Source organism: Astatotilapia calliptera, chromosome 14 (genome assembly GCF_964374335.1).
Source record: "Astatotilapia calliptera chromosome 14, fAstCal68.1, whole genome shotgun sequence".
NCBI lineage: Eukaryota > Metazoa > Chordata > Actinopteri > Cichliformes > Cichlidae > Astatotilapia > Astatotilapia calliptera.
The window spans coordinates 14,582,477-14,595,034 of record NC_137435.1 but is presented as its reverse complement, the minus strand read 5'-3'; the positions used below and the strand labels follow the sequence as shown (position 1 = coordinate 14,595,034).

The following is a 12,558-nucleotide window of genomic DNA, read 5'->3' as shown; positions in this document are numbered from 1 at the left end:
AAGCCTGGCACAGACTGCTGCATGTTTTGCATAGGAGAAATTTGGCTCAAAGGTTTGACAACACCTTGCATTCAGGGGCGATTCTAGGATCAGAGCTTTGGGGGTGCTGAGCACCCAGAGAGCTGCCCAGCCGGCCAAGATACACTTTACTCGTCACAATGAGACTTCTTCCTTGTCTCTGTCATTCCCTGCATCCTCCCTGTCCTCGTCGTCTGTTGTCTTCGTCTCCGTTATCAGTCATCATAATTTTACCATCTCTGTGCAAGTCTGCAAATTTCTTTATTAAATCATAAGATTCTTAAATTCATCAAGTCTCTCTGTGCCTGGGTCCTCGTCTCAAAACATGACATCACTGTTTTGTGCATTTTAACGCAATTTAATCCCCACATTTGTGAAAGAAATGCAAAACACTTTTTTGAAAAGTCTGTAACAAAACCATCAAATCTGATAAAGGTTATTTAAATGCTGCAAAAGAAGAATGGATTGGAATAAGAAAAGAAAATACATATAGTTCCTTAATTACTGGGGGAAAATTATGAATGATGCTCATAGTGAGTCAAAAGTAAACTGAGTGGATTTTTGGACAGAGATTCAATTTTAATGTGTATGTATAATATAATACAGATGCACAAAAAAACACTTCCAAAACAGAATAAATTATTACAAATAAATTATTACAAAATATTTAAAAAATATATATAAAAATGGAGGCAACTTTGCCTGTGGTAGAATGTATACCATGCATGAAAAAAATCTTTACTGCAGATACTAGTTTTACTAATTTAATAATACTAATTTTGCATTGCAAAATTTATGATTTTCATTTTTTATCAGGTGGTACACACTGTAAAAAGTTTGAGAAACACTGATAAGTGTATGTGTGCTTTTGGAAAACATTTAAAGCTGCTGTACAGAATCTTTGAAACAAGCTTAAAACATTTTTAGAATATAAACAGAGCACTCTGCTTCTCTTTACAGCTCCTCACTCCACCAGGGCACCGTTTGGCACTTTCTGATAGTGTGCAAATGTGATCTACGTACTGTGTCAGTCATACAGACAACTGGACAGTCCAAAAGTTGGCCTACCTAAAACTGGCTGAGGTTTTAGTAGAGTTGTGGCTGAACCACATAAAAATATATCATTAATTTTAATCTCCCCAATCAATTATAATGTTATGTTGGAATGTTATGTTAAAAAGGGTCAAAAATGTTTCAACCCAGTTTGTTTAGCAGATTCTGTATAGCAGCTTTAATATAGGGAGGACACAACCTCCAGACTGTGTGAGTAAAATCATTTTTTTTCTCTTTGTCAGTTTAACAGTTTCTGTTTTGCCTGTCACTATTCCCTGTCTGTTTTCTTACCTGGTTTTTCCTGATCTTGCCCTTTCTCCTCACGTTCCCCTCTTTCCTCTCTCCCTCTTTGGACTGACAATCATACACAAATAGATTCAATTAGATGAAAAATTACATTAATATGAAAAAAAAATACTATTAAGATCACTAACAAAAAGTCCTCTCTCAGTCTACTTTCAACCAAAAGGCAAATAACCAAACCACACGAACATCTAATAAAAGATATAAACATTGAAACACTGATTTTACACTTTTACCTGAATGTGGCTCCTTTTTTTGAAAAAACTTCCTTATATCCATTATGAACCTGGCTGTCTCTCTGTACACAAACACACACACACACACACACACACAACAGGAGTTATAAGGTTAATGGGCTGAAGCACCCCCAAAAATGGGCTAAAGTCGCCCCTGCTTGCATCTAAATCACATAAGGTTGGCCTGTGGGTGAGTTGAGGAGGTGTTGGCTCGCCCTGAGTTAAAACATTCAGTGATGGCCAAATATGGAAATATGGAAAACTGATGTAGACCATTTCACTGTCTACATAATTTATACATGCCATGCAATAGCTTTGAGTTGTTGTATAGATGTATAATATCTTAAATGACGGTATTTGTTAATGTTTCTTTGAGTAGTGAAATTGTCAGATTCCATTCACAAGTGTCAGTGTTTGGGCAACAAATTGAGAGAATTGAGTCAAATATAAGATGACCTAAGGGTAACGGTTATTGAGAGAACCCAAAAGCAGCAAACAGATTCCAGAGAATGAATCAGATAGATTGAATGCTTTATTACTAACAATAAGAATTGGGCTTGGTGTCCAGGGGGGGTTGGGGAAAGGGAAAACTCTGTTGTTAAGCAGAGACTAACTAACAGTTAGTAATTATTTCCTGAACATTCGTGAAAAGAAAAAAAAACACATTGGTCCCAGCCATGATTGCAGCATTGTTAGTAAGAAAGAGCTGAGGCCTGTGCTACAGAATTTTGTCTTATTCAGGTAACTTCAGGGTGAACCTTGGTGGAAGGTGGTTTACTTATTACCAGGGTACATGACCATGGTAACTCATGCTGCAAATGTGATCCAGATTAGAGATCAACTCTACTTACTCACAAACCAGTTCTCTGAAAAATAGAATCACAAACCTTGAAGGTCCCTCAGACCGCTCTCTAATGACAGTCTGAGAGATTTTCCAGTAGTGTTTAATGTCTTTGCATTTAGAAGCAGCTTTATCACTTGCTTTTTCTTCTATTGGCTGGGAACTGTCATGGATCGCTGTGTGGCAAGCAGGATGAGGACCCAAAATGCAAACTCACGGACTCAGGGGATAAACTCAAAATCACAGCTGTAATGCTGGAAGGCAGATCACAAGAAATACAAAACTTAAACCGGGAACAATAACTAACACTTGCAGAGAGACACAGGGAAATCCACGCAGCTATGAGGGAGAACGCGACGCCGAACAGATGGAGACGCAGACAGAAATACACAGAGGGTTAACGAGGAAAGTGGGAACACACGGGGAACACAGCTGACACAGATAACCATAACGAGACAGGGCGGGGTGAACATAACACTGACGGGAGACGGGCAGAGTCAAACAGGAAGTACACAGAGGTTCAGACAGGAGGAGAGAGCACGGGGAGAACAGACATAACAGGCTGGGGAAAACATGGAATAAAACACGAAAGGGGACAAGGGCTCATGAATACATAGAGGGGCACACAGGGGGTGAGAGTCACAAAGGGAAAGCACACAGGGAACAACATAACAGGGCAACTCAGGAAACAGAACCTAAACAGAGAACTGAATACAAAAATGCAAGAGAACTAAGAATACTGGGCCAACACGGCCCAGGACCATGACAGGAACAATTTACAACAATTTTATTGTTATCTTAATCCATATATATAAAGTCTTAATTCTTAATATATGAGCCTAAAACAGAGCATCCCTTTGAAGTTGCTGATTTTAAATTCAATTTGCATGTAAACACATTTTGAAATCAGTTTTTGTATTTATTTTTTAATTAATCTCAGAATGTTAAAGGCAGTGGCTGTAATAATAAAACTGTCTTTTCAATGGTTGATCTGATATCCTCGTGTTGGTGTTGTTCCCAGATCATCATACTAAATGTTGTTCCAGGATCAACATTGCAAGTGACCAATCAGAATGTTGTGACGTCATACTTTTGCGACTTCGGGAAAAACCGGCGTAAAACAAAAAACTGTACTAAAGCTGCGTGAAACCGCCTCTGTCCGCCAATCAACGGGCCCTGACCCTAACCCTAACCCTAACCGTAACCCTTTAATAAACAGTAAGCAGAATTGATATTGTCCTTGCAACATTGGAATTTCATAAATGCACGAATGGCTTGGCGCGCAAAAGAATAACGTCACAACAATGTGATTGGTCACTTGCAATGTTGAACCTGGAACAACATTTTCATGATGGTCTGGGAACAACACCAACACGAGGATATCAGATCATCCCTTTTCAATATTCATTTTTTAAATAGAAACTTTTTTCCAGTCTTACGGGTCGAAGAACATTCATTTAGTGCTGTTAATACTGAATTAGAAAACAGTGAATTCGCACTTTGGACTTATTTGGAACAGCTGTGTTACTTTCTTTCTGTATTTTGTGCATCCTTTTCATATTTTTCTAATATTAGAATTTTTTCAGTATTGCTACATTACTACACCCTTTCATGTGAAGTGGTCATGAAGATCATTAACCCTCTCAGGCTCAAATTAAACTTTTTGTTGCTAATGCACAACCAAGTCCTGCAGTGGTACTTCTGAAAAAAACTCATAAAATATGTATGTGGGGTAATCAGGTTGTTAATTTTTAACTGTTGCAAATCGGCAACGCCTGCCTCAAGAGGGTTAAAACAAACTTTACCTGAAACATTAGCAAAGACAAGTGAAAACTGCAAAATTCAATGGGCAGCAACAGCCCATATTCAATTAGAATTTCATTATAAGGTGATGTAAACCAGTCACTTATCGGGCTGTAAATTTTGTTTCACTCTTACATTTACCTTTTGGTGTCAGCAGAAACATTGAAAGAAGAGGATAGATAGGGAGAGAAGTAGAGAGAGAGGATGAAGACAGCAAAAGGAGAGAAAGCAAGAAGAAACAGGTAAGAGTGGCCATGTAGTAAAAGTAAACCAAGCCGAGGTAACTTCTGTTTTACCCACATTCTCTGATGATATCACATTCCAAATAGAAAATATTCATTGATGTGAATGGTAGCATTTAACAGGAATCTTATATCTAAACATGGCTGTATAGGATGTCTGCCACTACATTCGAGTAACAGATCAGACAGATGTCTACTCTTTGATTTTTTTTTTTTCCTGTGTTGATTCTGCACAATACTTACATTCTGGTCAACATTATTGTACCTTTGACTCTGGTTTGATATATATATATATATATATATATATATATATATATATATATATACAGTTACAAGTACCTGGGGATCCCGCAGGCAAATGGGAACCATGAAGAGGCCGCTAGAAAGGCTGCAACCACCAAGTACCTGCAGAGGGTCAGGCAAGTCCTGAGGAGTCAGCTGAACGGTAAGAACAATATCCGGGCCATCAACACCTACGCCCTGCCCGTGATCAGGTACCCTGCTGGGGTAACAGGCTGGCCAAAGGAGGAGATAAAAGCCACTGACATAAAGACAAGAAAGCTCCTTACCATGCATCTGTGCCGAGTATAACCTGGAAGTCCCAAGGTCAAAACGGGAGATGCCCCCAAGGGTGGTGGAGAATGACCGAGCTAAGATCCTGTGGGACTTCCAGATACAGACGGACAAAATGGTGGTGGCTAACCAACCAGACATAGTGGTGGTAGACAAGCAGAAGAAGACGGCCGTAGTGATCGATGTAGCGGTTCCGAATGACAGCAATATCAGGAAGAAGGAACACAAGAAGCTGGAGAAATACCAAGGGCTCAGAGAAGAGCTCGAGAGGATGTGGAGGGTGAAGGTAACAGTGGTCGCTGTGGTAATCGGAGCACTAGGTGCGGTGACTCCCAAGCTAGGCGAGTGGCTCCAGCAGATCCCGGGAACAACATCGGAGTTCTCTGTCCAGAAGAGCGCAGTCCTGGGAACAGCTAAGATACTGCGCAGGACCCTCAAGCTCCCAGGCCTCTGGTGGAGGACCCGAGCTTGAAGGATAAACCGCCCGCAGGGGCGTGCTGGGTGTTTATATATATATATATATATATATATATATATATATATATATATATATATATATATATAGGGAGAGAGAGAGAGAGAGAGAGAGAGAGAAAAGAAATAGATAAATATAATACAAAACTTTAATATTAGATAAAAATATTTAGGAAAAACAAAATGCAGTTTTTCAATAATGATTTTATTTATTAATGGAAAAAAGTTATGTCTTAATATCATCTGGGGCTGCTTTATGCTTCAGGACCAGGACAATTTCCTGTAATTGTTACTGTAGTTGATGGAACTGTGAATTCTGCTCTCTACCAGAAAATCGGTAGAATGTCTGGCCACGAGTTTATGACCTAAAGCCCAAAAGCTCACTTAGGCTATACCAAAGAACAATGATCATGAACACAACACCAAGTCTACCCCCGAGTGACTCAAAAGACCAAACAAAAGCAAAACATATCTAAAAAATTTGAGTGGCCTAGTCAAAGTCTTGATATAAATTTGAATAAGATGCTTGACATGACATTAAACAGGTTTATGATTTTCATTAAATTTAATTAATCATTTACAAACTAAATTTTGCATTTATTTGGATTATCTTTATCTTATAGCAAAATGTATTTAATGATCTGAAACATTTAAGTGTGACAAATGTGAAAAAACTATGAATTGGGAAAGGGAGAAATATTTTTTCACCACCCTGTATATGTATAGGCATAGATTCAAAAACTGAGAAATAAATGAGTAAGTAATAAGGTAAAGTTATAAATAATTCATTGTGTCTAATATTTGATCTTCCTGTTATAATATTAAAAATTACAAACCTAAGTTGGATTTTTGTTCATTAAATATTTCTTGGTGTTCTTCTCGGGGTTAAACAAAATTATAAAACATTTTGGAGCAAATATACACATTATTAGTCCAAAGCTGGAGGACAGAATGGCAAAAATCTCAACAGCCACAGTGAATTTCCCAGGAGAGCTGACATATGCTGGGATAAAGGTGATCCACACTGTACAGAATATCAGCATGCTGATGGTGATAAATTTAGCTTCATTGAAATTGTCAGGTAATTTGCGGGCTAAAACAGCTAAAACAAAGCAAAAGGCAGCAAGTAGGCCTATGTAACTGAGCACAGCCCAGAAGCCAACAGCAGAGCCTAATGCACATTCCAGTATGATTTTCTCCTTGTATGCGGTTAGATTTTTAATTGGGAATGGAGGGCTAAGTACCAACCAAATAGTACATATTAAAACTTGAATAAAGGTGAAAGACACAACAGTCATTCTTTGTTGTGGAGGACCAAACCATTTCATCACATTGCTACCTGGAAGTGTTGCTTTAAAAGCCATTAAAACCACTATAGTTTTCCCAAGTACACAGGAGATACAGAGTACAAAGGTGATGCCAAACGCAGTGTGACGCAGCATGCAGGACCACTCAGATGGTGCTCCAATGAAAGTTAATGAACATAAGAAACACAGAGTCAGTGAGATGAGCAGCAGGAAGCTCAGCTCGGAGTTGTTGGCTCGGACAATTGGAGATGTCCCGTGATGAAAAAATATAGCTACAGTGGTAATGGCCAGACAAGCACCCAGAACAGAGAGTGTAGCCAAGATGATTCCAAGGATGTCTTCAAATGAAAGAAACTCTACAGGCTTAGGGATACAAGTGTCTCTCTTTGCATTAGGCCAGAATTCCTTGTGGCAGGGTAAACAATCAGCAGAATCTGAATGTAAAGAAAAAGAAGAGAGACATAAAGAAGGCTACAACAATTAATTTGTTAATTTTTTTGTTATGCATCCATCCATCCATCCATCTTCTTCTGCTATATCCGGGCCCGGGTCGCGGGGGCAGCAGTCTAAGCAGAGAAACCCAGACCTCCCTCTCCCCAGCCATCTCCTCTAGCTTATCCGGGGGAACAAAAAGGCATTCCCAGGCAAGACGAGGGATATAATCTCTGCAGCGTGTCCTGGGTTTGCCCCGGGGACAAGCCTGGAACACCTCACCCAGGAGACACCCAGGAGGCATCCTTGTCAGATACTGAACCACCTCAACTCTCTTTTCAATGTGGAGGAGCAGCGGCTCTACTCTGAGGCCATCCCGGATGGCTGAACTTCTCACCCCATCTCTAAGGGTGGGTCCAGCCACCCTTCGGAGGAAGCTCATTTCTGCCGCTTTTGTCCGCGATCTCGTTCTTCCGGTCACTACCCACAGCTCGTGGCCATAGGTGAGGGTAGGGACGTAGATCGACCGGTAAATTGAGAGCTTCGCTTTTAAGCTCAGCACGCTTTACGCTTCACCACGACGGACCGGTGCAGTGTCCGCATGACTGCGGCCGCAACACCAATCCGTCTGTCGATCTCCGGCTCCCTTCCCCCGAACACTCGCAAACAAGACTCCGAGATACTTGAACTCCTCCACTTGGGGCAGGAACTCATCCCCGAGTGGGCACTCCACCCTTTTCCGGCTGACAACCATGGCCTCAGATTTGGAGGTGCTGATCTTCATTCCCGCTGCTACTGTTATGCACACTAAAATAATTTTGAATATATGTAAAATCATTTTATTTTACCTGTTGTATTACTAGTCTCTCCTTCAGGACACAGTATACAGTCATAGCAGCAGATGGGTTTTCCTTTCTGCAGCACTTTACGAGTTCCTGGAGGACAACTGGCACTGCACACTGACACTGGCACCTGTGAGAGATAAAGCCAAAACAAAAGACATATATATATATTAGGGGTGCAACGATACACAAAATTCACGGTTCGGTTCGGTTCGGTTCGGTTCGATACTTTGGTGTCACGGTTCGATATTTTTTCGATACAAAAAATGTTCATGCATTTTTAATTTGTCATTTATTAAAATTATAAATATATATTTTAACTCAAAAGTACAGTTTTTAAATTTAACCCTAACCCTTGTGCGTGTTTTTTATTTTGACAGCGAATGCGCACCTGCGGACCACTTATGTGCAGCCCTGGTTATTTAGCTCGTCATATTGCAGCCACAGAAATTATTTTGTCCACGAAACCATAAAGCTGCACTTTCTTTTTGCCTTATAGTCTGATTTGTCATAACTTCTCCGTTTTGTGGTAAGCTTTTCTTTGGCTGTCACTTCTTCACCCTGACCTGTCTTATTTGGCTCAGCAGAACTGAAATGCTTTTACACGCGCACTCACATAAGCTCAGCGATTCTCTGCGCGATCAACCTCTCACATGTTTAAGCTTGCTGCGGGAGATTTCACTTGTCATGTTTGCATAGTAAGCTAACGATTAATAAGACGATGTCAGAGGAATTGGTGCACAAATTATCATCACTCACAGATCAGTGCTGTCGCTCTCTATACACAGTTCGCACGATTGCAAAGTGAAAGCAAAAAAACAAGCGCAAATTCAAACGCGACTTCAATATGTCACATATTGACAGTGGCTCACCGATGCCAATGACATAATTACCCAGCTACATTTCTGAAAGAATGCAAAAGCATTGACATATATTTTTCCTACAATAGCCCGACGGGCAGGGCAGAGATAGATTTTGGTAGCCCGACTGAAAAAAATCGCTAGCTCCGGGACGTCGGGCTAGCGATATTGCAAGCCCTGTATCTGATTGAGGAATCACTCATCTTTGGAAAAGAGAGTTTATTACAGAGAAATGGCTCTTTCCAAAATAAAAGCTATACTATCCGCTTCTTCTGGGCTATATTCTCAGCAGCATAAGGAGAATCAAGTGCTAACAGCTGTCTAAATGACTCGGCTAACGTTAGTAGCATGCTTGCTTTTTTTTGTCTGCTTCCACTTGTCTTTGCACTAGGATGATGTCGGCGTAAATGTGCAGTCATATTCGTCGTGTTCCCACTAGTGCTTTCAGGTTAATCTCGTTGAAATGACCTTAACGCCACAACACGGCAAATCTCCGTTAACGAGCTACCGCCGATCGCTCCGTGCATGGGGCTAGACGGCCAACACGTTAACAAGCTAACTGCGCTAGCACACTAGTTCACACCAATGTAATTGAGCATTGCATGGCACATCCAACATACTCTTTTACCTTAGTCCATGACTCGCTTACCTTCAGGGTCATACGTCACATGAAAACCAAAATAATTCCAAACGCCAGATCTGAATGAGGGTGGGGGAGGTGCCCTGCGCTCTTCCTTCTGACTATGCTGTCTGTGTTGAGCGCTCAGTGGATCTGCGCTCGACAGTGCAGCCTAGGCGGAGTAGTCGAACACAGATTCACTGAGCGCTCAACACAGACAGCATCGTCAGAAGGAAAATTGATAAAATAAATTACAAATGTTGTATTGTTCGATACATATGCGTACCGAACCGAAAGCACTGTATCGAACGGTTCAATATCGATACGAATATCGTTGCACCCCTAATATATATATATAAATCCTTAATCCTCCAAAGTGCAGTGTGGTTCTTGTCTTTTGATTCATTACTTGGGTGCCATCCTCCATCCAGGTTATGCTCTGGTTAATCTGGAACTCTTGGCCAATTGGCAGTGATGCATCATAAAGTCCTACTGTTACCAACTCTGTTTTTCCAGTTTCACTCTTCTGCCAGTTAACCAACTCGTAAATCGCCACAGGATCCCCATTAGCATTAAATGACACATCATAACCATTTTGGGAAAAATTTACTTTCTTCAGCTCTGCTAAGATCTGTATGTTAGAAAGGAATGGAAGGCAGAGAAAAGATATGCCAAAATATTAGGCCTTACACTAATATTTGATTTCATGAAGAATACATTAGGGGTAACAAAAGAAACTATATTAGCATAAACATTTGAGCTGACCTGTTTGGACTCTAACTTGTTTAGTTTGTCACACTTAGCTATGCCATTGGTTCTCTGACACACTGTATTATGGATGGCATGTGCTATTGCATACACAGCCTTGTACACCATGTTAGTAATTCTGAGCTGAGATGTGTCAGTATACGGGATTTGAAGATTCTGTATGTCTTCAGTTCCATCACATATCTTCTTGTCTACAACAGGACCTAAACAATAGACGACACAGGGACTGTTTCATCACTGCAAGATTTTAAATTTCATTAATACATTTTCATTTGTCATGTATTTACCAAATCATATTAATATAAAATTCCTTAATAGACAACAAATCACATTTTTAAAATGGGACAAAATCACTACATTAACTGAGTGCCTAAACCTCACACCAGAGATCAGAACATAAAGAATTAATAAAAAAAATATTTAACTTTATATTTGAGCAAAACAAAAGTTGCTAAAGATCAAAAGGATTTTCTCACTTTTTTTCATTTTGCAGTTGAACGATTCCTCCCAGAACTCAGTAAGCATAGGGGATGTAGCTACTTGAGAGGAAGACAAATTAAGCAGGAAATCTCTGAAACCGGGGATTACAGACTTCTGAATCCCAAATCCAATGGCCCCAGCACAGAAATTAAACCTTCTAAATTCTGAATCAGTTATCCATGACTCACTGCCTATCCACTGGCGAGGTGGGGAAGGCTCACGTGAAAGCTCCTCCAACAGAATTTTCATGTCACCAGAAGCAACAAATGCCACAATAACCACTGCTGTAGACCTTAAGAAAGAATGCAATACATTAAGAAATTTCTTGTAACTTTTGTTAATCCAGTATTAATTTAACTTTCTTAATCTAATAGACAGCAGTAAATAAAACACAAAACAATAAGCAGAACTAATTCAATGGATGGATGGATTTCTTTAAGCAAATCTCAATCTAAGCAAAACCTGTCATGTAGAGACCTGCGGATAACACTTGCTACTTCTTGGATCCTGCTATGTGGGTGAGTCCGATAGAAAGATACAGAATATTCCACACAGATTCCCTCTTTTTGTGCTGCTTCTAGAAAAGATGCCATGCCACTATTTCCATAATCTGAATCCGAACGAACAGCACCTATCCAAGTCCAGCCAAAGTGCTTTACCAGCTTGGCTAGCGCTTCAGCTTGGAAACGATCACTGGGGATTGTTCTGAAAAAATTCGGGTACTGCTGCTTGTCAGACAAACATGCGCAAGTGGCATAATGGCTCACCTAAAGCAAAAAAAGGAAACAAAACTCTTTTAAGGATGGCACAATAAAAACTCATTTGCATGCTTATTAGAAATACAAAGATTGCCATTTACTTGAGGAATATTAAAAGACCCAAGGATGCGTGACATGCTGATGGATGGTGTAGACCCAGACTCACCAACAATAGTCATCACCATACCAGATAGTGAGCAGTTGCCACCTGTGTAAAACACAGTGTCCAAGCTATTTAACAACTGAAATGCCACATGCACTGCCACAGGCACTGATGAACATGAGTCATAGATCTGATACCCAAGCCTTATCCCGGGCAGAAGCTCTGTGCTGTTGTTAATCTCTTCAATGGCAAAAACCATTGCTCGTGAGAAGCGCAGCTCACGGGTATTAATGCTGCAAAAAGAACATCAACTCAATATTCGATTTTAAACTACATAGATTTCAGATATTTTAAGCTTCAATAGAAAAAAAGACAGTAAGGAAAATGTTTAGTTGGGCCACAAACAACTAATAACTGCAAATCATCTGAGGATAAAATATAAGGCTTAAATTCACCATACAAGAATAGTAACTGATATCAAAGCAAAATGACATATTATTAATACATAATAACAGTGATAATAATATAGGCATTTATCTCATGTTAAAAATTCATAAGAAAGTTTACAAAGTGTAATTTCACTCTTGAAGAAAATAAAGTATCAGTATCACTAATATTAAAAAATTATTGATTCTTTACAAATTATTAGACAACATACAGGTCAGGTCATACTATTCCAGCACAACCAAACATGTTTTGTAAACCAATCCTTTTACTTACTGACCTCCCACTGCATCTCACTGGCTCAGGCATGGTAGTGTAGTCATGGTTTACTGTTTGCATGTAGTAGTGGATTGAGAAAACACCACCAATAACATAGTCCCCATCCATTGAGAATGCAGGGAT

General features: G+C 39.8%; 1 protein-coding gene across 1 annotated transcript; it reads right to left on the bottom strand.

The window, feature by feature from the left end:
* Nucleotides 1–6,379: 6,379 nt before the first annotated feature.
* LOC113037009 (extracellular calcium-sensing receptor-like) lies at nucleotides 6,380–12,558 on the bottom strand. Its single transcript, XM_026193704.2, has 8 exons — nucleotides 12,437–12,558; nucleotides 11,711–12,005; nucleotides 11,329–11,618; nucleotides 10,848–11,143; nucleotides 10,369–10,574; nucleotides 10,013–10,234; nucleotides 8,131–8,254; nucleotides 6,380–7,284 (listed from the first exon to the last, which is right to left on the bottom strand). Exons 1-8 carry the CDS (start codon nucleotides 12,541–12,543, stop codon nucleotides 6,380–6,382), a joined length of 2,445 nt encoding a protein of 814 aa, XP_026049489.2. The 5' UTR covers nucleotides 12,544–12,558.

Bases quoted from the DNA above. Each gene is read 5' to 3' on its own strand.
- LOC113037009 (XM_026193704.2), bottom strand. From the start codon at position 12,543: ATGGATGGGGACTATGTTATTGGTGGTGTTTTCTCAATCCACTACTAC. The intron at 10,575-10,847 runs GTGAGAAAATCC...TCTATTGTTTAG, and splicing joins CAACTGCAAAATGAAAAAAA to GTCCTGTTGTAGACAAGAAG. The intron at 10,235-10,368 runs GTCAGCTCAAAT...TCTAACATACAG, and splicing joins ACAAGTTAGAGTCCAAACAG to ATCTTAGCAGAGCTGAAGAA.